This window comes from Phoenix dactylifera, chromosome 8 (genome assembly GCF_051530095.1).
Source record: "Phoenix dactylifera cultivar Ajwa chromosome 8, Ajwa_hap1_PhDact_Kaust_v1.1, whole genome shotgun sequence".
NCBI classification, from domain to species: domain Eukaryota; kingdom Viridiplantae; phylum Streptophyta; class Magnoliopsida; order Arecales; family Arecaceae; genus Phoenix; species Phoenix dactylifera.
Window position 1 is genome coordinate 23,947,135 of NC_143197.1, and position 27,164 is coordinate 23,974,298.

General features: G+C 38.0%; 2 protein-coding genes across 4 annotated transcripts; one reads left to right on the forward strand and one right to left on the reverse strand.

Annotated features, from left to right (window-relative positions):
• On the forward strand, positions 1-20,466 carry LOC103720714 (triacylglycerol lipase SDP1-like). 3 transcript variants are annotated; one of them, XR_015968180.2, is made up of 6 exons: positions 1-879; positions 3,010-3,876; positions 4,269-4,412; positions 4,496-5,504; positions 5,901-6,120; positions 6,793-20,466. XR_015968180.2 is itself a non-coding variant. In XM_088703142.2 (5 exons), the coding sequence occupies exons 1-5, from the start codon at positions 328-330 to the stop codon at positions 5,948-5,950; spliced, it is 2,622 nt and encodes an 873-aa protein (XP_088559268.1). In that variant the 5' UTR covers positions 1-327; the 3' UTR covers positions 5,951-6,249. The 3 variants fall into 3 exon arrangements, 2 of the variants coding, with proteins under 2 accessions (XP_088559268.1, XP_088559269.1); XM_088703142.2 differs by lacking the exon at positions 6,793-20,466 and having other exon boundaries at positions 5,901-6,249; XM_088703143.2 differs by lacking the exon at positions 6,793-20,466 and having other exon boundaries at positions 4-879; positions 4,517-5,504; positions 5,901-6,249.
• LOC103720715 (zerumbone synthase) lies at positions 10,188-23,279 on the reverse strand. The gene is made up of 2 exons (XM_008810554.5): positions 23,053-23,279; positions 10,188-11,123 (listed from the first exon to the last, which is right to left on the reverse strand). Exons 1-2 carry the CDS (start codon positions 23,094-23,096, stop codon positions 10,325-10,327), a joined length of 843 nt encoding a protein of 280 aa, XP_008808776.1. The 5' UTR covers positions 23,097-23,279; the 3' UTR covers positions 10,188-10,324.
• Between the last annotated feature and the right edge of the window lie 3,885 nt (positions 23,280-27,164).

Genomic DNA, 27,164 nt, shown 5'->3' on the forward strand with positions numbered 1-27,164 from the left:
TTATTTTTTTCCCATTCTTCGGCGAGCGGCGGAGGCGCCGACGTTTTCAGTTATATTGCTGCCTCCTTTGTCCCATCCCCCGCGACTGACTTCCGATTACGTCGGATCCTACTCTCCCTTATCCCTTCCCCCTTTCTCGCTTATCCTCTCCTCTCTGTCTCTCTCTCTCTCTCTCTCTCTCTCTCTCTCTCCCACGATCCCCGGAGCCATCTCATCTCCTGCAATTATAGCAATTCCTCGATCCAAGATTGAAAACATTTTACCGAGCACAGAGAATATAAAGAAGCAGCTCCTTCCTCTTCCTAACAATCTATTCCAATTTCGGCAATGGATATCACCAATGAAGCGAGCGTGGACGCGTTCGCCATCGGTCCGTCGTCGATCGTCGGCCGGACGATCGCCTTCCGAATACTCTTCTGCAGCTCGATTTCCAGCCTCCGGAAGCAAATCTTGCTCTTCCTCCGCGCCGCCTTTCGCCGGCTGCGGGACGCCGTCCTCGCGGCGATCTCCTGGTTTCACCCAAAGAATCCGCAGGGGATTCTCGTGATGGTGACCGCGATGGCCTTCCTGTTGAGAAGGTGCACCAACGTGCGGTCGCGGGCGGAGTCGGCGTACCGCCGGAAGTTCTGGCGGAACATGATGCGCAGCGCGCTGACCTACGAGGAGTGGGCGCACGCGGCCAAGATGCTCGACAAGGAGACGCCGAGGATGAACGAGGCCGATCTGTACGACGAGGAGTTGGTGAGGAACAAGCTGCAGGAACTCCGGCACCGGCGGCAGGAGGGATCGTTGAGGGACATAGTGTTCTGTATGCGTGCAGATTTACTCAGGAATTTGGGCAACATGTGCAACCCTGCGCTCCATAAGGGCAGACTTCAGGTAGTAATCCTTTGAGTAACCACTTGATCTGCAAACGAATTGGAATTACTTTTATATCTTGCTTTCGATCTCCGATGGATATGACAAATTGATGTAACTTGTTGCGGAAATGCCTTGCCGGAAATCTGCTGTTGATCGCATGTCTTTGCTGGAAATTTGCTGCCAGCAGTAAATTTCAGAACCATCCACATTGACAGCTAGATCCATCGAGATGCTAGTCTATAGAATGTTAAACCCTAGAGTGGATATTTCGGTCCTTTCTGATCTTATTCATTGGTTGTCGTAACCAGAAATTATATCTGGCTATATATGTGTTTGGCTAAACTCTGCTCTCAGATCATCTACATCTCCCATCTCAACTTTGATACCTCTAATTCCTATCTTGATTGATACAACATGTTAAGAGGTCTGAAAACCATTAAAAGCCTTTTGATTTAGGGTGGCGTACTGATATTCTGTATGCCAAAAAAAAATCTATACCATACTGTACCAACACTAGGCTAGTGCAGCACCGGTACGAGTCCGGTACTGAGACGGCAAATCTTGGGTATAAGGCAAAAAATTTTCCCAGTTCCTTACTCTCCATGCTATGGTTTCAATTTTTGCACAATTTGTGAAGTGGTAGCATTTTAAATCACATTGATGGGAATTGTTGCCCTGTTCTCTCAGCATGTCGCTAATTTATAATATATAATATCGTTACTCATAGCTCTATTTTGATGCTCTCAAGAACCTTTCTTTCTCTTTTTCACCCTCTCAAAATTCCCTTGGCACCTCTTCCATAAAAAATCTTTAACATAGTCTTTTGGCATCCTCCCTTTAACTTCCCTCCCACATATTTGCTCCAAAAATAAAATCTCCGACATACGTCGTCTTTTCTCTTAGTTAGAATAAATTCACCCCCCCAATTCATCCCACTTTTGTCTTCTCCTTGAAAACATTATTTTTTTCAAGCAATATAGCGATAATGTGCCACCACCAAAGTTTGAACCATAGACCTGTGCCAAGAGCAAGCCCTCAGGAGAAATGAGCCAACCAGCTGAGATAGGACTGTTTGGCTCCTTGCTAATATAAGTAACCCCTTTTCTAAACCAACTCTTTTGTTCTGTTCTTCTATGACCAAACACCTTTTGTTCCATACTCTTCTTGTACCTTCGACGCCTTTTGCAAAAGCAAGGAGCTTTTTTAGACAAGGAGGCACAGTTCTGACTTCGGTAGCTCCTCACTGAACTGCTCAACATACTCCATTGATGGAGCTCCAAACATTCAATAATTGAATGAACTACTAAGTGATGACAACCCATCATATAAAGTAAAAACCATTTTATATTCTTACTAGAAAGTAAAAACCATTTTCAAGGTATACATAACATTTTTTTAGTGAAATAGAAGTAACAAAATGAATTTTGTGACATTTCATGTAGACTTAAATTTGGGACCTAGTGTGGTAAGATCAAGAATATAGGCTCTGGTGCCCTGGGTGTCCCATCTACCAGCCAGTGCAGCACATCCCATGCCATGACAGAAAAAAAGAATAAAAAGGGGTTTCCTTTTAATTAAATTATTAAAAAGAAGAGAATTAATAGGTCATGCAGATCATGCTGACATTGGCCTAGCATGGTACCTTCTAGCTGCCTTGGATCAACTTGGGCTGGCACTTGAAACCTTGAATAAGTTATGTATTTATGCTGTAACCATAAACATCTACACACCTTGGACTAGTGGAATATGTGAACTATATCTAATTTTATATACAAATCTAAGTACAATACCCGCATCGCTGTTTGTTTTCTTGATATCTTACATTTATCAACCTTCTAGAAAAGTAATGAGGCTTATCCTGTATTTCCAAAGGATCGTCCCTGCCCTTGTTGGCATCTGGATGCCTATGCCTTCTCTAAACATTATATTGCGTGAGTCTCTGCTTGCTTCCAAGTATTTGCAATTGTATCTGCATGTGTATTTCTGTGTCTCTTTGCCTTATGCATGCATGTGCATGTGTGCAAATGTGTGCATGCATGTGTATCTAAGTAGTGCCGTTCAAATTTTTTACTGCCTTATTTACATAGTTGGAAAATTTCCTAGCATCTGTCTGATTCTTTACTTTGTTGAATATGGTCATATCATCAGGTGCCAAAACTCATTAAGGAGTACATTGATGAGGTCTCAACTCAACTAAAAATGGTATGTGACTCTGATTCCGATGAGCTGCTCTTGGAAGAGAAGCTTGCATTCATGCATGAGACAAGGCATGCCTTTGGTAGGACAGCGCTACTCTTAAGTGGGGGTGCTTCATTAGGAGCTTTCCATGTGGGCATGGTGAAAACTTTAGTAGAACATAAGCTTCTTCCTCGGATAATTTCAGGATCTAGTGTAGGTTCCATCATGTGTGCAATTGTGGCAACACGATCATGGCCTGAGCTGGAGAGCTTCTTTGAGGATTCTTGGCATTCATTACAGTTTTTTGACCAGATGGGTGGGATCTTTGCAGTGGTTAAGAGGGTTATGATACATGGGGCAGTTCACGAGATTAGGCAATTGCAAAGGATGTTGAGGCATCTTACAAGCAATCTAACATTTCAAGAGGCTTACGACTTGACTGGTCGTATTCTTGGTATCACTGTTTGTTCTTCTAGAAAGCATGAGCCACCACGATGCCTTAACTATTTGACATCACCTCATGTTGTTATATGGAGTGCTGTGACTGCTTCCTGTGCATTTCCTGGCCTTTTTGAGGCTCAAGAGCTGATGGCAAAGGATAGATTTGGAGAAATTGTCCCTTTCCATGCACCCTTTTTACTGGGCCCAGAGCAGGTGCCAGGAGATTCAGCTCGCCGATGGAGAGATGGAAGCTTGGAGAGTGATTTGCCCATGATGCAACTGAAGGAGTTGTTTAATGTCAATCATTTCATTGTCAGCCAAGCCAATCCACACATTGTCCCACTGCTGAGGCTAAAGGAACTTGTGAGAGCTTCTGGGGGTAACTTTGCTGCCAAGGTAGTATCTCATGGACTTCAAGCCCTTTTCTAATTGTCCTTTCTACGTTTATCTTGACGATCACTTAGTGAAGCCTTGCTTCTTCTTTAAAATTCAGTTGTAATATGTTGTACATAAACTAGTAAATGTAATAATAGAAACCTTTCAAATAAGCTGCCCCTAATAAACCCTTTTTCACTTAATACTCTAAGGATGATGACCACATCTGATTACAACAAACACAAGATGTAAGCGAATTCTCATCCTGCATATTATGGGGTAACAACTTTGTTATAACTGCTGCATCTTCTTAAGCTCCTCCATCTATGCATCATACCTTCCAGACATGGGGATATTATTATTTTTTCCTTTTGTTGTTTTAATCATTGAACTAATTTGCTTTTTAATTCTAGCTCGCTCATCTTGCTGAGATGGAGGTTAAACATCGATGCAATCAAATCCTTGAACTTGGATTTCCGCTGGGAGGAATAGCTAAGTTATTTGCTCAAGATTGGGAGGGTGATGTCACTGTGGTTATGCCTGCCACACTTGCTCAGGTACCTATCATCTTCCATTTCCTATTGATGTTATGTTGAAGCTCCAAAATGCAGACTGTTATGTTAATGTTGACCCAATTTAGTTTTTTCTTCTTTGTTATCAGTATTCAAAAATTATTCAAAATCCATCTTATGTGGAACTCCAAAAGGCTGCCAACCAAGGTAGGAGATGCACCTGGGAAAAACTTTCTGCTATCAAGGCAAATTGTGCTATTGAACTTGCATTGGATGAGTGTGTTGCCCTTCTTAACCACATGCGTAGACTAAAGAGAAGTGCTGAGAGAGCAGCTGCTTCCCAAGGGCACACAAACACCTTCAGATTTAATGCTTCGAGGAGGATCCCTTCATGGAACTGCATTGCAAGAGAGAACTCAGCAGGGTCTCTTGAAGAAGATGGTCTTGTAGATGCCGCTGCTTCAGTCCACCAAGGAACTGGCCTCATAGGGGGACAACTGAACAGAGACAGTCGTGACCAACGAAGTGTGCATGATGGAAGTGATAGTGAATCAGATAATATGGACCTAAATTACCTAAATTCTTGGACGAGATGTGGTGGACCTCTGATGAGGACAGCCTCCGCAAACAAATTCATCAACTTTGTGCAAAGCCTTGAGCTTGAGGCAGAATTCAACAGGCCTTTGTCAAGGGAGGATGAGGCGGATGCTTTAACAGCCCACTCCAACTCCTTGGTGACTCAGATGGTTGGCAGGGATGCTTACCATGGCAACTCTAGAGTAACAACCCCTGATAGAAGCTCAGAGAACACAGACTCTGAGCTAGGTAGCAAAAGAGTTCCTGTGGCTGCTTCCACCAGCATTATGGTTTCTGAAGGAGATATGTTACAGGCAGAAAGGATTAATAATGGAATTATGTTTAATGTTGTGAAGAAGGAAGTTCTACTTGCGCAGTTGAGCAGCGACTCGGAACAGCACCGAGGGTCATCACCAGATGATGTTGATGTTGAAAATGTACATATGGAAAGTTGTGATGCCAGTTCTGATTCTGACAGTGTTGATGATGATGAAGTTCAATCGGTCAGGGAATCAGCTTCCTGCTGTGACCTGATTACTTCTGATCAACCCATAACTGAAGGTTGAAAGATGAGAATTTATATTTCTTTGTTAAACTTCACACTGACCTGTGCAAAATCAGGTTACATTTTACATTTGGTTGCAGCATCTCCTTTTAGAAGTGCTGACATTGGCTTATTAACAAGAAGGCATCCTGCAACATTGTATCTTCCAACCATTCTGCATTTTCTTTTGAATGTGAAGCTTCTGATGTTGTATATTGTTACCTTGCTTCCTTCATCAGAAGAATAATTACTTACAGCTGACGTATTGTTGAAAGTTCCACATTCTAGAACATAGAAACCTCATTTTGTGGACTACCACATTAGTGAAATTGAAGTCACTGTGTAGGGCATCAGGCTTTCTGGCTTTTGATTCAGTTGACTTTTCCTGTATGACAATGCGTTCCTGATTACAGGCAATGTGCTCCAATGCCAACGGAGGAGGCCGTGCCACTTTGAATCTTGAATCAAAGCTCACAGCTGCCACTCCAAGCTATGAAATTGATGCTTTTCGGGTTCCAGGACATAAAACAGATGGCTTGGTCTGAATGCCAAGGCAATTCTGCAGCAGTCAGACTTCAACACAAGAAATCGGCCATTCTTTCATGAAAAAAATGTTGTCCAGTAAACACTAAGGTGATGTTTGGTGACCCAAATGGGATCACCAAGGTGATCTTAGATCACTAATAAGTTTTATCCTAATGATCTAATCTTCGATTATTTAAGATTACTGCATTTGATATATTATGTTCCACTAATTAGATATCCTCGTCTATCTACAAGTACTTTGTTTGGTATTCCATGAGAGTATTCCATGAGAATTCAAGATCGCTAACTATATAATACCAAAACTACCCCCGATATATTTCATAAAAAAATATTTATTAATCATATAAAATATATTATGATAAATATTAATATATTTATTAATATATTTATTAATATATTGCATAAAAGTATATTCATTAATCCTATAAATTATTAATCAGATAAAGATATATTAATTTTTATTATAGAATTAATATTTTTGTTTATACTCATAATATATTATTTTTTATATTTTTTCTCAGAAAAATAAGGCAAATAGAAGTAATAAATTAAATGATTTCAGCATAATAATATATTTAATTATCATTTAAATTTATCTTTAAATAATAATATGACAATAATATGATTAGTAATATATTATAATATAATATATATCATAAATATTAATATAATATATAATATTGATATAGTATATTAATGTTATGTCAATATATCAATTTTTTCGCTAGATTGAAGGGCATTTTTGTTTTTAAATTTCAGCCCAAGATCATTGCTCTGGGGTGATGTTGGATACCCGGCCGCAAGAACAGGTATCCCATCATTGGGTTGAGCGAGAAGTGGGGGTGATTTGAGATCACTACCATATAGGATCACCGTGGAGCAACAATGCCAAAAATGATGATGAGCCTCCACCCCATCACCCTTGATCTTGGGATGATCATCCCATACCAAATGCCCCCTAAGGTGGTTATATGGTACCACAGGGCATTGAATCCAGTTATTCGCGCTTCCAGATGCATGGCAGAGAGGACCTTTGTTTGGCGCTGTGTTGATTAGGGTTCATACAGCTTTGAGTGACATTGGTGAAGCTAGTTTAGGCCCAAAAAGCAAACATGCTGTACGGCAAAATTATCTGGATATGTCCTTTAGGATGCTCATACAAGGAAATGTTATTCTTGTCTCTTGGAATGAAATTTTTTGGTTTAATCTTAAAGACGTTTAAGAGCATAGCGAAACTCTCACTTGTCCATCTTCTTCATGGATCATTTGGTTGAGATAGAGCAACATATTTCTTTATTGTTTCTTGTATCTAAACTCTTTAATTGCTCTGATAATTCATCTCGCAAAATAACTCCTTAAAACTCAAAACGAAGGAACACAATTACAATCTAGGGATACGTTTATCAATTTCCATGTATTGGATGTCATTTGAATTGACTTTTAACACCCGTTTGGGAAGGAAATCTATCTGTATTTGGTTCTCTTTGCCTTTGAGGTAAAACAGTCGTGGTTGTTTCTGCAATTCTGCTGCGGCAAGTGAAGTCAGAACTTCACTCTGAAGAGTCCATCTTTCTGGAAACTAAGCCACTAACTTGAGCTAAGATTTAAATAACAGTGTTATTCTAATAATCGATCCCCATTGAGACTGTTATGGACCACAGTAATGCATATCAAGGCTGGAACCGGCACGCCCCTTCCGGGGAAAAACAGGTACAAACTCTTTCGAAAGCAAGACACCTTCCTTCCTAAATTGCATCAGTCTTCAACAGCTAAAAGTTGGGTTCAGCCATTGATGTTTTCCAGGCCTGCGTCCCTAGGTTAAGTTACAATGGGTTTATGACTGCTGGAGAGTTTCAGGTGATTTCATATCTTTGCCTATGGATCCAAGGTCGTAACTTGGAAAGAATTCAAACCAGATGAAAAAGAGGCATCATAAAACTTATAACAGGAAGTCAGGAAGCTTTAATCATCAGGAAGCCATCGTCACAAAATGGAGATAAGACTCCCTTGATGGAATTTTACTTCAACATAAACTGGAAGGACTTTTGTAAGGTGATAGCTTCCCGGCATCACTCCATTCCCTACTGAGAGACTAGTGCAGCGAGGACTGGTCTCTTATGGGGGACAAGATGTCCCTCGGTAGCATCCCACCATCATGGGAATTGGAGGGATGGGAGTGGTGCAGTGAAGCATTTTTTTTAACAAAGACGATAGCATGAATGAGACAGACAACTTACACTAAAATTACCAGGTTCAAAACAAACCACATCATAAGAATGCAAAAAGGATTTAGATCAGAATCAAAAACCTTAATTAGCAAACAACCAGGTTAACCCTAAATATCTTAATTTCAAGAATCCAAAGAAAACCAACCCATTTAAAACAGTCAGGCCAGTTGAAGGTTAACGTTTGAGGCCATTACCCAGGTCAAAGCAACAGCCTGACTGATCTCAGCAACTGCCAGCAGCACCATTTCTCAAATAAGAACAGACCAACATTCTTTCTTGCAATGGATTTTAAGAACATAATGTAAATGGCTCATAAAATGTTTTGTCTGAATTTATTATATTATGCATCCACAGCAGGGCAATCAATCATTTATGCTATAGATGAAGCCTGCCACATTAAAGTGAAATGTCCGAAAGAGGAATGCACTACCCAACTATCCTCAATCAAATGGTTGAAGTGAGTGATTCACACAAGTAAACCCCCCATCAACCATTAGATTTCTTGCGTCGCATGCTGCAACTGTAAGCAACCAACTCAAGTTTCCCGAATTCTGGGAAAGCTTTTCAGGAATCCACAGCACAGTGACAGTAATATTCAAGAAATAAATAGATGAGCTTTCAAGTCCTCATCCGATCTGTGAAGATTGTCAATTAACTGTTCAAGTTCACCATTTGCATTCTCATTTGAACTTTCAGGCTAAATGGTATTTCGTAAGAATCGATGACTGCAAATTAACATTTAAGGAATAGAATGACATGATCTCAGCAACTGCCTGCAGCACCATTTCTCAAATAAGAACAGACCAACATTCTTTCTTGCAATGGATTTTAAGAACATAATGTAAATGGCTCATAAAATGTTTTGTCTGAATTTATTATATTATGCATCCACAGCAGGGCAATCAATCATTTATGCTATAGATGAAGCCTGCTACATTAAAGTGAAATGTCCGAAAGAGGAATGCACTACCCAACTATCCTCAATCAAATGGTTGAAGTGAGTGATTCACACAAGTAAACCCCCCATCAACCATTAGATTTCTTGCGTTGCATGCTGCAACTGTAAGCAACCAACTCAAGTTTCCCGAATTCTGGGAAAGCTTTTCAGGAATCCACAGCGCAGTGACAGTAATATTCAAGAAATAAATAGATGAGCTTTCAAGTCCTCATCCGATCTGTGAAGATTGTCAATTAACCGTTCAAGTTCACCATTTGCATTCTCATTTGAACTTTCAGGCTAAAAGGTATTTTGTAAGAATCGATGACTGCAAATTAACATTTAAGGAATAGAATGACATGATCTCAGCAACTGCCTGCAGCACCATTTCTCAAATAAGAACAGACCAACATTCTTTCTTGCAATGGATTTTAAGAACATAATGTAAATGGCTCATAAAATGTTTTGTCTGAATTTATTATATTATGCATCCACAGCAGGGCAATCAATCATTTATGCTATAGATGAAGCCTGCTACATTAAAGTGAAATGTCCGAAAGAGGAATGCACTACCCAACTATCCTCAATCAAATGGTTGAAGTGAGTGATTCACACAAGTAAACCCCCCATCAACCATTAGATTTCTTGCGTTGCATGCTGCAACTGTAAGCAACCAACTCAAGTTTCCCGAATTCTGGGAAAGCTTTTCAGGAATCCACAGCGCAGTGACAGTAATATTCAAGAAATAAATAGATGAGCTTTCAAGTCCTCATCCGATCTGTGAAGATTGTCAATTAACCGTTCAAGTTCACCATTTGCATTCTCATTTGAACTTTCAGGCTAAAAGGTATTTTGTAAGAATCGATGACTGCAAATTAACATTTAAGGAATAGAATGACATGATCTCAGCAACTGCCTGCAGCACCATTTCTCAAATAAGAACAGACCAACATTCTTTCTTGCAATGGATTTTAAGAACATAATGTAAATGGCTCATAAAATGTTTTGTCTGAATTTATTATATTATGCATCCACAGCAGGGCAATCAATCATTTATGCTATAGATGAAGCCTGCTACATTAAAGTGAAATGTCCGAAAGAGGAATGCACTACCCAACTATCATCCTCAATCAAATGGTTGAAGTGAGTGATTCACACAAGTAAACCCCCCATCAACCATTAGATTGAGTCCACTGATGTACTTGGCTTCGTCGCTTGCCAAGTAGAGCACAGCCTGTGCTACATCATCTACCATCAGTTCTGCGCCTTTCAAGTTGGCATGGCTACCAGCAAAGGACAGAAACCCCTTCAGTGCAGCCTCCCGCCTTTCATTCTCAGGCAAATGAGGCATAGAGAGGCTTGTGGGGGTCGCATATGGTGAGACACAATTCACACGTATCCCATGCCTCCCCAGTTCTGCTGCCACATTTCTAGTGAGCCCCAGCACAGCATGCTTGGATCCTGTGTATCCATGCGGACCCATCCCTCCAATTACACTTGCTACACTGGCCAGCGAAATAATGGAGCCCTTGCTTTTGGGAATCATGACACGGCTTGCATGCTTCATCCCAAGAAACACACCATTCACGTTCACATCAAACACCTTCTTGAATTCTTTAAGGTCAACATTGCGGATATCCACCACCTTGCTGCCAGTGATACCAGCATTATTGACCAAGATATCGATGGTACCATACTTACGAACTGTGAAGTCAACAGCACGGTGAACATCATCTTCGATGGTAACATCGCAGTGGAAGAAGACAACATACGGATCACCACCAAGTGACTTGCAGAGTTGCTGGCCAAGGTTGTCTTGGATATCAACAACACAAATCTTTGCACCATGCTCCCTGAAGAGCCTGACAATGCTTTCACCGATACCCATAGCTCCACCGGTTACAAGAGCTACCTTCCCTTCCAGTCTTCAAATTCAAATATTAAGACATTTCTTTGAGAATTGAAGGGGAATATTTCTCTATGATTCAGATAAAGATATTGGCTTTAAGAGAAAAACAATTAATATACAACTTAATAGACAACATAAGAGAGCAAGTACATGGAGAAATATATTATTAGAACTCTTTCAACCCCCTCGTAGTACAACAAAATCTAGGTACAAATAAACTTCCATACATAGGCTTGTAGAAAAGAAGTTGGTGCAAGATACATTCAATTTTGAGGAAGACTAAGAAGAGAGACAAGAAAGAAATAACATGATGCGCTAACTTTATCAGTTCTCATGGTTAGGACAGTTGGAAAAGAGAAGGGATGACAGCTTGGTTCTCTATAACATGGAGCAATGAAACAAATGAAGAAAGGAAATGAAAGCTTCAAGAGAGTCCCAAATTTCAGAGTTAAATAATTTTGTCCTTCCAGATGGAAAGGATAGCAATCTTTCATTTCCAATTCCATGTACATCTAGAAAGTAGCAAAACAAGCTTAACAAAATGTTTCATAGAGTAGGAAAGATAATTTTTTCAAAATTTCCTCTTATGGGGCATGTAATTCAAAAAGTTAATTTCAAATATAAGTCCACTCATCAACATAATTAGACAACACTCTAGATACGATGTGTTAAATGGTGAAATCTTGTATACCAAATATATAAATTCACAACAAAATATCTTTTTCTTTTTACTCTTTTTACAACAAACATAGTCCATAATACATCAAGCGAGGCCAACACGATCTTGCTTGCAGGAGTTTAAACAGTGACATTCCAAAAATTTTTCCTATATACAATATAAATGGGCACACATATAAGTACACATGCATAAACAAACATACTGCAATATTTTAAGAATTTCTTATTTCCCACTTCCATGTGTTCTGTGCTTTTAGCAAAGCTCTTAGTCACCGGAGAAGCCCACTATTTGTTGAGCACATTATGGGTCCTAGAGGATCCTTGTACAAGGCCAAAGTTCGTCGTCTCGGTACCAGACCCCGTACCGGTGCAACATTAGCACAGTGTCGGTACGGTACGGAGTTTTTTTGGCATACCGAGTGTCGGTACGCTATTCGTACTGGTACCAAACAGGTATGGTACGCCCTGTACTGCTCGATTCGGGCCAATACGGCGTACCTTGTACAAGGCAATTCAACAATCTATTCTACAAGGATAAGAACCCATTCCACTCATCCAATCATTCCATGTCTATTTGCAAGACATCTATGGATTCAAGGATTGCATCAAAGCCTTCAACATTTTTCTAATATATAGGGAAGATAATAAGCCAACTGACTGGCTAACTAATTACTCTAGCCGGCCAAAGGACCGCTAGTGCGGAAATCTCAATTCCCTTGAGACTTACTAGATCTACCCTTAGTGGATTCTTTCAGTCATATTTTTGAGATGCAATTCCAGGTTCCCCTTGTTGAATAAGTCTTGAGTTTACCGACCCTAGAAAGTCAAAAATGTACATTTTTCCTGGAGAAAGAGCAAGTGAAGTGAGTGGAGCGCAGCACAATGAGCAAAAATCAAATTTGCATTTTTTTTCTACAAATTCAATTTATCACCCATGAGCAAGATCAAATTAAAAACATAAGAGGAACCTCCAATAAGGCTTTTAGCCTTGTCTGTGTTGGTTTTGCCTTTAATTGATCAGTTTTGAATATAGGTGACTGAAACTATTGAAACTCTAAAAACTGCCGTCAGTCTGAAACCAAATCCAGACACAACCAAAACTTGAAAACTTTGTCCAAAACTTAAATTTTGGGCTGTATTTTGCTTAAGAACTATTTAGAAAATTTACCAGTTGAAAATTTCATTTTTCAAAAAAAAAATCAGGTAGCTATATTCCCATGAGCAGTAATTCTCTACTTTGCAGTTTAACAGCAATATTCATACTTAGGCTTTCGGTGTCTCTCTCTTTCCCCCTTTCTTCCCGCAGATGTGTTTGACGAGGTAGGGGGTTGTTCTACTTTTGAGATAAGATTTTTGCCTCATTATTGTTTCATACCATTCTAAAATGCTTCAAATTACTAACTCAAATAATTAGAAATTACATGTTTCCTGAGTACTTGTAAAATAGTGGAAGATACTGTGTGAAAAGTTCTGTAACTAGTTTGAAACAGAAGAAAATTATGGAGTCGCAGTCACTTGATTGTAGCAGGCTCCTTTTGAAACATTTAGTTGAATTTTAAAATGTAAGAGATGCTTTTCTTCTTAGTAATTTTCCCTTTACAAAAGTTGCATACTCTACTATATATAGTTACCAACTACAAAATCCACTCATAGATGACATCAACACTACAGGGATTTCCAATTCAAGGAAACAGTTGAATAGGACAATGGAAGGAAGTAAGCTGCACGAAATCCTAGAATGCAAGTCTCCAAAATTATCCAAAAAATTATCATTGAAACATTGGAAGTACTATTGTTAAACAGATTTTTTGCAAATTCTGAGTTGTTTATTAAATTTATTAGTCATTCCAGATTTCTATCTCATATATTATGAATTTGCCATTTCTGCATACATTTCTCATAAATATAACTTCTACCATGACTATCAAGCCTTATCCAGGTCATCTTTATGAATCCGTCATCTCCAGTTCTCGTTAATTTTTGTCAAGCTAATCAGTGTCTCTGCAACTTATTGCAAATCATTTCTCGCAACATGAACCATGTTATCTCTTGGTTTCTGCTCCTTTGGGAAACTTCCAGAGTCCCAGACACATATGAGTTAATCTTCTCACAAGAAACTGTTCAAAATTACTGAACATGTCCATATGATTTGTCAGCCCTGCTTCCGTTAACCAAATTATTCCCCACCTTAGCCTTCCTAGGTCTACCATGCTACACATCTTGTGTGCTTGGCTCTTTTTCTTATTCACCATTGCAAATCATTAAAAATTGTAAAGTATAAAGTGTGATGTTCATTCTAGGACTAGATAAAAATGGTAAAGAATTGATTCCAGGATGATAATTAGTTGCGCAAAAGAAGAGCTCTTCATAAGTTTGTCATATTCCTTTTTAATGCTTCTCTATTTATCCTTAAATTGTTGTGTATTTCCAATACCAGGTCAAAAGACAAAAACTAAAAGTAAAAAACATCAAACAAACCAGACTAAACCATGAAAGAGAAAGAAAAAGACAAATGAAGAAAGAGAAGAAAGCTAAAATTCAAATCTTCTCCCTAATATTTTCAAGTCCTGCTTAGTGGATTCTCTAGCATTAGAAAGACCACAAAATGGAATGGATGCTTAGCTGCACAAGAAGGAGATCTATCATCATCCAATCCACATTTTTTTCAAGAGGCCTCTCCATGCAACACAAGAATTATGTATGGAGAAATCAGTAACATATGAAGGAAAGAAAGAAAAGAAGAAAAGAAGATAAAGGAAGAACGGTGAAGGTGTCTAATACAATGGTCCTCTCTCAAATAGGATAATTCTTATGTGGCTTTTGAGTTACAATGGTTTGATTTTGGATAGAGGAAAAAGTTTCATCCATACATGATTGGTTAATAACTAATAGGCTCGGACTTTTCAGCAACAATAAAAGAATAAACTTCGAGGAACTAAATGATCAACTTTTCAGCTCATGTAATGAGGCATGGGAAAGGAAGCATGGCACGAAGCAAGAAAGGTTCAAGGAAAATTAGACCTGCCACTACACTCTCTGCAATGTAGGAGTATCTTCAATTAGCCAACAATGAGAGAGCCATGTTCGTGGGTTACTTCTTTCGGGTGTTTTCATCAAGAAAAGAACCATGCAACTTCCTCTCTTCTAGAAAGTCATAAATCTTAAGAATGTCAAAACACATGCTTCGAATAATGTTATCTCTATAATTAAAGTACATGATCATGGTATTCATAGTACATTTGAAACCCAAAGTTTTTACCGAGAAAAGATCTTTTACCAGGACAATTTATACGAGACAATATGTATAATATTGAATATTTGGCAATCAAATACAAAACAAATACCATGATTATACAGTTCCTCGAGAAAAATGAAACCGTTGTTGGGCGTACAAATATAGCACACATCTTGGAATGCTAGAACAGAATCTTTCCAGAATAAAATAAAAGTGGCAGTTTTTTCAATTGTTAAATATTTGTAGAACAAGAAAAAACAATAAGAGAAAAAGAGAAAAAAAGAAGTGATTTTATTTTTTTATTCCATCACATTCGATACATCTCAGGAGTTATATATACTTGTATATAGACTCCATATAAGAAAAATAATATAGGCCGATACATGATCACACTAATAAACGAAAATATTATGGGTGATATAAGTTGTTATGTGATCCATAAAATCACTCTAACAAGATCATGCTAACAAAGAAAAATAATATAGGTTAATACAGGATCACGCTAATAAAGAAAAATATTATGGGTGATGCAGCTTGTTACGTGATCCCAAAAATTATGCTAATATCTCTCCTCAAACTTAAGATGGTACTGTAGGTGCCAATTTAAATTTGAAAATTAGATCACAAATGTACCCAGAACCTGATGTATTACATCAATAGTTGAAGTAGCAGCTCAGAAGTTGATGTAATTGATTAAGAGCTGACATAGCAGCTCAGAGGTTGATGTGGTGGTAGATCAAGAGCTGACGCAGCAGCATAGAGCCCGATGTGGCCGAACACGAGTTGTTAAAGCAGCTCAGAAATCGATGTAGTAAATTAGAAGTTGATATAATAACTCAGAAGCCGATATGACAGACTGATGTATCAAACTGATGTGACAATACAGAATTTGATATGTCAAAATATAAACTAATATAGCAGCTTAGAAACTGATGTGGCAGATCAAGAAACTAACGCAGCAAACTAATATATTTGGCAATGCTGATGTAGTTAACTAACACGATAGACTAATGCGTCTACTGATATAACTAGCTAACATAGCAAACTGGTGTGTCTATTGATGGGTTCGACTAATGTGACAGATTGACAAGTCTGCCGTAATGACTGATTGACTTGTCTGATGATGTGGCAGCGAGAAGACACATAAAAGATGACAGTTTTAGCGAGGACAGAGCTTAGAGAGAAGGCAACTGAAGGTCAATGATCCTCGTAGATGAAGAACCATGAAAGAGGAACAAGAGACCTTGAACTAGATGGTAATGAAGTCGGAGGCATCAAATAAAACCAAAGATGGAGAGAAAGGAGCCGAGCAACGGTGAGAAGAGACGACCGAAGATCTGAAGCTGAGAAGAAAAGTAGGGGAGAGCAGCTGCAGATTCATTAAAAAATAAAGAATCTTCGAGTATTAATCCACCGAAAAATGGAAGATATGTAGATCTGCTAAGGAGTATGAGATCTTTGAATGTTAATTCACTAGAAAATAGAGGATCTGTGGAAAAATAGAAGATCTATAGATCCATCGAAAAATAGAGGATCTTCGAGTGTTAATTCACCCAAGAACAGAGATCAATAGATCGGCAATGGGGGTCTTCAAAACTTTTAGATATGGCAACGACGACCACAGCAAAGGCCGAAGAGATGGTGGCAGCATATTAGATGATCGGTGGCTCTGATATCATATTAAAATATTTGCAGAAGAAGAAAAAACAAAAAAAAAGAGAAAAATAATTTTATTTTTCTGTTCCGTCACATTCGATACATCTCAGGAGTTATATATACTCGTGTACAGACTCCATATAAAAAAAATAATATAGGTTAATATATGATCACGCTAACGAAGAAAAATATTATGTGTGATATAGGTTGTTATGTGATCCTTAAAATCACTCTAATAAGATAATGCTAACAAAAAAAAAATAATATAGGTTGATATAAGATCATGCTAATAAAAAAAAATATTATAGGTGATACAAGTTGTTACATGATCTCTAAAATTGTGCTAACATGTATAAATAAAAACATTCGTGAAGAGTTTCACAAAAACATTGCCTAAATTTGCTGGCATAGTGGATTTTAGACCCTCCTACAAAAAGTTGTGTGGCAAATGGCACCTAAAATAATCCTCCAACTATCGCTAACTCTAAGGATGTCAACAATCATTGCAACCATCGATTTTGTGACATTAGTGTCACAAGGTTGTTCTCCTTTGTAGCAGTTGTATTGCCTCATAAAGTTACTTGTTTTGTTGCATAAACAACAAGAACTCCTTTTCTTTCTGTTTTCCCTCTTTCCTTAAATCCTTGTTGGACTTAGACTAATCTCACCCATTGTAAAGATTAAGAGTTGGAAGATTGATGTTTCAACACTCTCAAAAAATTTTTGATTCTTAGGCAAAACTATATTGTGATCTTGATTTTTAATCTGGTTATCTTTCTAAACTTTTGGTAAACTTCTCAGTTTTCTATATAATGCCTGAAACTTGGAATCCTTTTATAAAAAAAAACTACACATGATAGGTTGAACCAAGATAGCCACCACATTTTTCCTTTTCTCTTTTTTTCTTTTTCTACTTTCTATTTCTCATAGTTTTCTCAACAACTATAGTTGGATGGATAGACAGACATATCTCTGATTTCCTGCCTGTGCATAAAAAGTTACAGTGATTCCTCCTTAAAATCATAAGCTGATACCAAATAATCGGCACAAGGCGTGATGGTTATTGTTATGGATTTCTCATTATAGATGTCAATAGGCTCCTAGAAAGTCTTATCTCTAAGATACAATACCTAATACTTTCATGAGACCCAAAAAGGCTATAATCCTCGGTGGTCTTGGAACTAAAAGACAGCCATCCCAACGTAATGAAGACAAGGAAAATGTTTTTCAATTAACAAACAAGATGGCTTTAGTTGAGAGATCTTGCTAAGCATCAGCTCTAAATGGGGTCCTCATTGTTAACAAACCACTAGATCTCAAAAGCTTAAGTTCTTAGGAAAGGGGTCAACAATGTATATCAAGCCTTAAAACCTCTTTCAAGGGGTCAACAATGTATATTAGGCCTTAAAACCTCTTTCATGTGCGACATGGATCATGCACATAAAGGCATAAACAAGTGATAAACTACTCAAGATAATGAGTTGGTACCAACTAGGAACAAGTCGGATAAGAAAAAAGACTCAAGATAATAAATGGGAGGTATGAAGAAAAATTGGCGTGACTGGAGATTTCAGCCCTAACTTACAATCGCTTTGATACCATGTTACCATGGAAGTAGTCAACAATGTACTTGTATATAGTAAGATTATTTGACATCCATTTGAGCTAAATAGTTGCACATCTTTACTTTTTGTTTATATTCTCTTACTGCAATTTCTAAGACATACAACTTAATGGCCATCAAGCCAAGAAGCTCAAGAAAAATGAACCAATGCGTACTTTGGCCTAAATCAGTTTATTGGAACATAAAATGCATAGAAAAAATAGAATTACTTCTAACAAGATTTTTGAGAAATTAGAAGTTGACAAACCATCTCTCATGGCTTCTTTTCACATAGAAAGGTCTCCTTTAAATAGGGAGGTCACAAGGTCCAATAACCTTGTGGACTAACCAACACATTTAGGGACCATCTCCCATAGTTTCACCTCACATGGAAAGGCTTCTTTATACAAGGAGGCCTTGTGTACCTATTATCTAGCCATGTGGACAAGACCTCCAACAAGACATGCAAGACCTATAAATTGAAGTTAAAATTGATGATAATTTTTGAGATCATAAACTAAGACGTGTAGGAAGAAACTATAGGTGGAATGATTTTGCAAAGATTTTGTCGAAAGACCTTCACCAATATTGTGTTGTAGCTATTGCTTGATAGCACTTAGCTATCAAAGTCGTGTATGATGACTAAAATTTTTTACAACAATGCTTGAACCTTGAAAAACTTTCCTCCTGATGACAAATTATATATTACAGGTGAGCCTGCATAATAAAGTTTAAACCTAATGGAGCCGTATAAGAAAATATAAGGTTAGTAGCCAAAGGTTACAATGAAGGTTTTATGTATTGAGGCATACTAGGGATAGATATTGTACTGGTAGAGAACTAGTATAGTACGGGAGATTAATACAATACAACACTACTTAGGGTTCACCAAACTAGTACCAGAGAACGTACCAGCCAGCGACCCGTTTGGCATGGTACATGTCTGTACCATGCCATTCCAGAATGTACGGAAACTGGGAGAGCCAGAGAGGGAGGAAAGAGATGAAAAGAGAGAGAGGGAGGGGAAGAGAGAGGTCGAGAGAGAGAAGGCCCAAAAGCCCTCGTCAATCATTGTCCAATGTGGGAGGGAATAGGGAGAGGCAGCGGGGGAGGGAGGGAGAGGGAGAGGGAGGAAGGGGTAGGCCCTCGGCCAACCCTAATCCTAGCGGAGAGAAAGAGAGGGAGAGGGAAGGGGCACTTGCCGGTCATGCCCGAAGGGGGGCGGTGTGGGGAGGGTATAATTGAAAGGCCAAGTTGGATCGGCTTTAAATCAAGCCATGAGGGTTTAATCAAAATAGAGTTAGTTTGACCTATTTACCAAGCCGACAAGGCGAACCGACTTGTTCCTCGTCGGTTTGGTTCAGTATGCTCCAAACTGGATGGTTCAAGATGACATGACCAACAATGGCACCAATACATGGTATACGTTGTTTCAACTTAAGATCTTTAGCATGAACTAGTATGGAGATGTACTATGCCATGTTGTGTCCCACCATGCTAGTAATGCACCATTACAATGCTCAGTATCGAGACATAAAACCTTAGTTACAATCAACAACGATGAATTTATCATCTTCAAACACTAACGTTTAACTAGATTTAATTCTACAAGAATCACGTATGCAATAAATTAAATAAATAAGACTCGGCATGTTGCTGAAAACTGCAATTTAAAGTTGACAATTCGAAGAAGAAATCTATATGTAACAATCAAATGACTATGTGCAAGAAGGTCAAAGGGTCCAAAAGAAATTGTTAAAAGGAATTCAAACAAGAGACTAAGGATATGTTTGGATGTAACGGAATTCCATGGTTTTCCATGGGATAAGCTTATTCCAAGGAAATCCTAAGCCTCATGGAAATCCAATCCTCAAACCTGTTTGGACAAGATTTTAAAGTTTGAAAATTTTATGGAAAATTGCAGTTTCCATGGGAAAAAACAAATCTACTCATCTTAGTTTTTATTTTTCCCACATCTTGCACAAGCAGTGGGACTCCATGCTTCTCAAAACAAAACAATGCCTTCTCTAAAAAACAAAAAACAACACCCCTTCTTCCTCTTCACTTCTCTAAGCCCATCCTTATCTAACCCATCTTATATCCCTTCTATACTCCAAGACCACCTTCCAGCTTCTGCCATCGAATCGCAGAGCCTACCATTATCATATTTATGGTTTCTATGGATAAGACTCTCTCTCTCTCTCTCTCTCTCTCTCTCACACACACACACACACACACACATGGAGTTCTTTCTTTGGTTGAGTTGGGATTAACATTAGGAACAGGATTTGAGAAGAAGGCAGATGAAAAAGAGAAATGGTTTGAAATAGTATTAAAGAATGGAGGCAGCAAGCTGTCCCTATGGAGTTTTTCCAGCATGGAGAAAAGCTGACTTTTTCCTTTCCTATCAAACAGTATCCAGAAGCTTATGGGATAGCTGATAATCTATGGTGGGTTTCCCCTATTCTGATCTTGGTTAGTATCTTGCAAGTATCTTACAGGTCAACGCATCTAGTTCTTGCTTGGTCGTTAGCAGTTTTGTAACTTTTGAGACTTTGTTTTGTTTCTAAATCCTCCATATTGTCCTGCTTGTTAAACAGTAAACATAGTTGAGTAATGTCAATGTCAATGTTGCTTAAAAAATGCAGAGCATATGTTATATAGCAATGGACATGGAAGTCTAAATGGTTTCCAATGCAAACTTTCTATGTATTCACTAGAAATGAAAATAATTTGTTAAAATGTCTTAGAAATGGCATGAAACAATTAAAATTGGTCTAGGTCATAAGAAAAAACAAAAAAATAGAGAATGAAAAATAGTATCTTGGTGTCAGCTACAAATTGTTTGACAGACTTGTGTACTTTTGCTATACTAGTGTGTGCCAACTGCAAAGTATTGATAGAGTATGCATGTTGGATCTATACAGCACAAGATGTATGAAATTCATCTCTGATGTGAAGTATTACAACTAGTATGGTTGGAAAAGTCATTGGGTTGTGGCACCGAATGGCCTAGGTTCGAATCCCGCCTACACCTAGTTGGCTGGGTGGGGGGTTACCCCCCTCCTTCTCTCAACAAAAATAAAAATGACTTAAAGTATCAAAAATTTATGTACTTTGTAATAATAATCTATTTCTCTGAGGATATTTTGATTGATGAGCAAGCTAACTTCAAACCAAGGATGATCTAGAAGATGCAATTATCTTTATGAACCAGTGAGTTACTAATTAAAGAGAGTATCCTTGGAAACGTCTTTAACAACAAAATATAGATAAATGAATGCATACTTGCATAGTGTTGGCATTCTCTATGATAAAATAAATGCTTATGGATAAGGAATATGTTTGTTCAGGTGGTTCAAAGGAAATCGTAAGTCAAAACATTTTATAGGTAAGTAAAAATAGGCTTTTGATCCTATCAATTAACAATAGCTTGCAAATGAACCACAACGACAAGTTTTGCTAAGGTTTGAGAAGGTTGATTAATCAAGGAAATATATATAAAAAAAATTTGGTATGCAATGATCCCAATATAAATGGTTGGATCGAGCATTTAGTACAGCTTAATAGGTCAAAATGAAGTTAAATTGATATATGAGAAAAATATGTTATGCAGCCTCCCTATACTTAATCATGCTTAATTAAGGTTGGAATTGGGCCCGGCCCAGCTCGACACCCATCGGGCCAGGCCAACTTCGGGTTGGGCTGCGGATTAGGCTTGAAAAATTTTGGACTAGGTTTGACGTTAAATATAGAGCCCATATGTTTTTCAGGCCGGGCTTGGATATATCACTGGCCCAGCCCGAGCCCAGACGAGGCGCCAAACATAGCCCGAACTCAGGCCCAAATCTAGCCCGAACTCCAGCCCAAAATGGAGCCCGAACTTACATGCTTGTTTATGAACTGCTTAGAACATAGGAATGCCATTTCCAATTGTGTTATTAATTAGTTTTTCTAGTAAACTTGTTTCTGACCATCAGATAGTTGCTAACGTGAAGCTATAGTATTTCACCAAAAAAATATGAGGCTACAGTATGAACGATAGAAAGATTAAGCTTCAATCGAGTTCGGACCAGCCGAATTTTTAGTCCTAATGGATAATTTGTGCTGGCCCAACTGGGTTTGGGCAGGGCTCAGGTCGGGATTTTTCAAATTTTTCGGGCCTAAGCCCGGCTTGAAGCCCAAAAAAAAATTTCAGGCCGGGCTTGGGTAGGGGAGTGGCCTGGCCCAACCCGGCCTGTTTCTAGCCCTATGCTTAATTATAGCATATTTATGGAATGATCGTGTGGGGGTGGAGTGATCTTGAACTTCCGATCCCAACGTTTTATTCCACTACAGTTCTCTTAGGGGCATGCTGCTTTTATCAAGGCCCTATCTTCTTTAATCTTTCCCAAATTACAAACAAAAGAAAAGAACCATATATATCTCAACAATCTAATTTCAAGTAAAAACCATGTATAATTCTTTGTTGATAAAAAGGTTAGAATTGAATGTGGAAACACTATGGATATTTATTTTTTTTGGAGCTTCAACTCATATTACAATACTAATTTTATCAACTCCTTTTCTAGATCCACGTACATGCAAGTCAATCTAGTGATACAACAACGGGTTACCAGATCCATCTGTCAACTTTCACGGACCAAGAAGCACAAATCAAAAGAAACATAAAAGAGAAAACAGACATCTCCGGACAATAGCAATCTTTTGTCGGAAATATCAAAGCAGGGCAGGCTCGAGATGGATCGAAAGGTTGGTGTTCGGTTCGCGTACCGTCGAGGGGAAAGAGGTGGAACGGAGCCGGCGCTGGTGGACATGGTGGCCTCCTGATCCCGCCCAGCTCACCTTAGCAAGCACTGATGGGCGGCACCGAGGAGCCCTTGGGTGCCTTAAAAGATTTTTTTTTTAGTTTTTTGAGTGCCTTTAATAAGGTCAATGGAGGGCGGTGAGTGCTTTAAGATCATCATCCTTCACAGAGCCTTCAATAATGTAAACAGTGGGTGGCGAGGGCTTCGAAAGGAACCCTAGGGAACAAAAGAGCCGGTGAGCGGTTGTGTGGTTCACGTGACCTGGTGGACCAGATTCATCCTAGACGTCACTAAATGAATTTATTAAAATTTATTTTATTTTAAAATTACACTAATAATTTTTTATTTATCGAGAGGGTTGGATTAGGCCACATTCCGTTTTCCAATTGAAGATATTTAGTTGGGTTACCAACTTTGATTGGATTCAATTTTGAACCCTTTGCAACTAATCAATAAGCTACTTTTTTTTTTCCAATTATTCTCACCATCATTTCAGTCTTTATTGTAAGTAACGAACCTCGCCAAAATATTTACTAACGATTATAGCATCTGTGAATAGATACTATCTAGAATAGCATTTCAAAATTTTACATTGAAATAGCTATTACTGTACTGGCTACTATAATGGTAGTGTAATGGGCAATAATGAAAAATTAGGATGAGAAAAATTTAATGAAAATTTAAATTTTATAAAATTAATGTTGTATTTAGAGAAAGTTACAAGCGATAATAGTATCTGTTATTTATATTATAAGTGACTGCTATCAAACTAAATAATGTAATGTAAATAACTTGTTATGATGGTTGTTAACTTTTTCTTCCATTAAATAAAAAAGAGAAGAGGGAAAGATTTTGGGAAAAAACCTAATTCATGAAGAGAGAAAATGGAGGGACTTTTATTTTATTTTCCAAAAATTATTATAATCTAAATGAAAAAGAAAAAATATTTTATGATTTGAAAAACTATATATTGTTTCGTTTAGAAGAATTTGTATAAAAAAATAAAGAATGGATCATAGTTCCTTCCCCTTTTGGGCTCACATCTAGCACCATCCTCTCTCCTCTTTTATGGTCTATGATTTTTTGTGAAATATGCGCTCCTTACAACTTGCTTTTATTCTATAATACTCGTATCAACCCCATCTTACATAAATTCACAAAAAGAGAGGAAAAATATATCAAATCTACAATTGTGGCTTCTTTCACTTTCTTTTGAAACTATTAATAGTGTGTGAAAAACTTGCCTCTAATGAGAGAGAGTATGCCTAGCTGTATAGAAGACAAGAAAAGAGGAAAACTTTGGGTGGGAAAGCTAGCAAGGAGTGTAGAAGAATATTAAGGGATGACGACATGTGTAGGAAAACCACTACCTCACTTGGTGAGATCACAAAATTAACCAAATATGGCCAACTAAGTGTAAGTTTATCAATACAAAATCTATGAAAGCTAGTCACCACAAATACTAATACTAGGCAAGTAAAATATATGGCATGAATTCTAAGTGGCAAAATATCAAACAAATCAAATGTATACACAAGAGATACAAGATTTAATGTAGTTCGACATAAAGCTTATATCCATAGGTCATGTTTCGATCAAACTTTCACTATCATAAACAAATTATAATGGTTTCTATTCAAGTATCAACATACATCACTTGAGCTAACACAACAAAAAGGAGAAAAACAAGGGTTACCTCATGAGCTTAAACAAGCCAACTCTAACACCAAATCTTTCAAACAACTTGTTGGAAGAAACTCCAATACACCCTTAAAAACATAAGCTTCAATGAGTATCAATGGACATTGAAGTAGGACAAACAAGCTCACACCAAACCCTAGCCCTTTTCTCTCACAAAGAGCTCTCTCTATCTTTTTTCTTTTCTGTTTTTGTGCTTCTCTTTCTTACTCAAAATTCCAGCACAAAGGCTCGTTTAAGTCCGCTAAAGTTGGGCTTTAAATGGCTTAAAAAGCCATCGTGGGCTTGGACCAAAAGAAAAAAGCCAAAACCACATAACAATCTCCCCCTCTAAGCCCATAAGGGAGGAGAACCAACCATTGACTACTCACCGAAAGCCCAAACCGGCCAACTTGGCACAAAGCTCAAACTTTTCTCCAGGAAGCACCTTGGTCATCATGTCGGAAGGATTCTTATTTGTGTGTATCTTTTCAAGCCGTACCTGCTGCTTTTCACTACATCACGTAGCCAATGATATCTCACATCTATATGCTTCATACGAGAGTGATAGGTAGCATTTTTACTTAAATATATAGCACTTTGACTATCGCAAAACACCGCAAACATGTCTTGTAATATCCTAAACTCAAGAAGAAATCTCTTTATCCATAGCATTTTCTTGGTGGCCTCTGTAGCAACAATATACTTTGCCTCTGTAGTGGACAATGCAACACATTTTTGAAGCTTTGACTGCCATGAAACAGCTCCCCAAGCAAATTTGAATAGATATCCTGAAGTGGACTTTCTATGGTCTAAATTTTCTACCATATCAGAATCTGTAAAGCCCTCTAATACTGGTTTGTAGCCACCAAATCTTAAGCACAACTCAGAAGTACCCTTTAAATACTTGAAAATCTATTTTACACCTTTCCAATAATCTCTGTCAGGATTTGAAAGAAATCTGCTAACTACACCAACTACTTGGGCCATATTTGGTCGTGTGCACACTATAGCATACATAAGACTCTCCACAGCTGATGAATATGGAATGGCCTCTATGGATTTTCTTTCATCTTTAGTAGATGGACATGAACTTTTAGAAAGCTTAAAATGACTAGCAAGAGGAGTGCTAACTGACTTAGCACTTGCCATGTTGAACCTTTCAAGCACCCGTTTAACATATTTCTTTTGTGACAACCACAACTTCTTTTCTTTCTGTCACGATAAATTTGCATGCTCAAAATTTGTTGTATTGCACCTAAATCTTTTATATCAAAAGACTTAAATAATTTTTTTTTTAACTTCTCAATCATTTTTACATCCAGACCCAAGATAAGCATATCATCCATGTAGAGCAAAAGGATAATAAAGTTTTCACCACTAAACTTCTTGAAGTAAACATAATGATCTACATCTGTTTTTTTGTACCCATTATCGATCATGAATGAGTCAAACTTCTCGTATCACTTTCTTAGTGCTTGCTTCACATAAAGACTTTTCTTCAACTTGCAAACCAAGTGCTCTTTGCCTTTCACCTCAAACCTCTCAGGTTGAGCCATGTAGATCTCTTCCTTTAAATCACCATGAAGAAATGCAGTTTTAACATCCAATTGCTCTAGCTAAAGGTCCAAGCTAGCTGTCAAACCTAAGAAAACTCTAATCGAACTCATCTTCACAACTGAGAAAAAAATCTCATCAAAGTCAATGCCTTTCTTCTGACCAAAGTCTTTAACAACCAATCGAGCTTTGTGCTTCACTAGCTTTCCATTGCCATCCTTTTTCAACTTGAACATCCATTTGTTCTACAATGCTTTTCTACTTTTAGGAAGCTGCACAAGCTGATAAGTGTCATTTTTTAGTAAAGAATCTATCTCTTTTTGCCTTTATGAGACTGTGCTTCTTGAAAGCTCTCCGGCTTTCATCCACAAGCTCTCATCCAACTAATCTTGTCTTTATGAGACTGTGCTTCATGAAAGCTCGCTCCTCACTAGTAAACATAATGACACTGAAGCAAGATACCTTGATGATGGTCTATGCTCTCTAGCAGATCTTCTGACCTGAGGTTCTGTACTTTCTTATTGAGTAGACTGCTCCCTCAGCTCACTAACCTTATCTGCAAGCATCTCATCATCATCCATACTCATTTCTAACATATCACTGCCCCTAATTTCTAGTATCTTATCTCTCCTAGATTTATCTTGTACCTCTTCCTCATCTATAGTATGTTGCAAAGGAGATGGAATAGGTGCAAAATTGGCTGCACCTTTTACCACATCCTTAGATTTCTCAAGTATTTCAGCATCTTCAAAGATTTGGCCTTCATTAAAGATCACATCTCTACTTCTAGTAATCTTTTTCTTCACTGGATCCCATAATTTGTATCCAAACTCTTCATTGCCA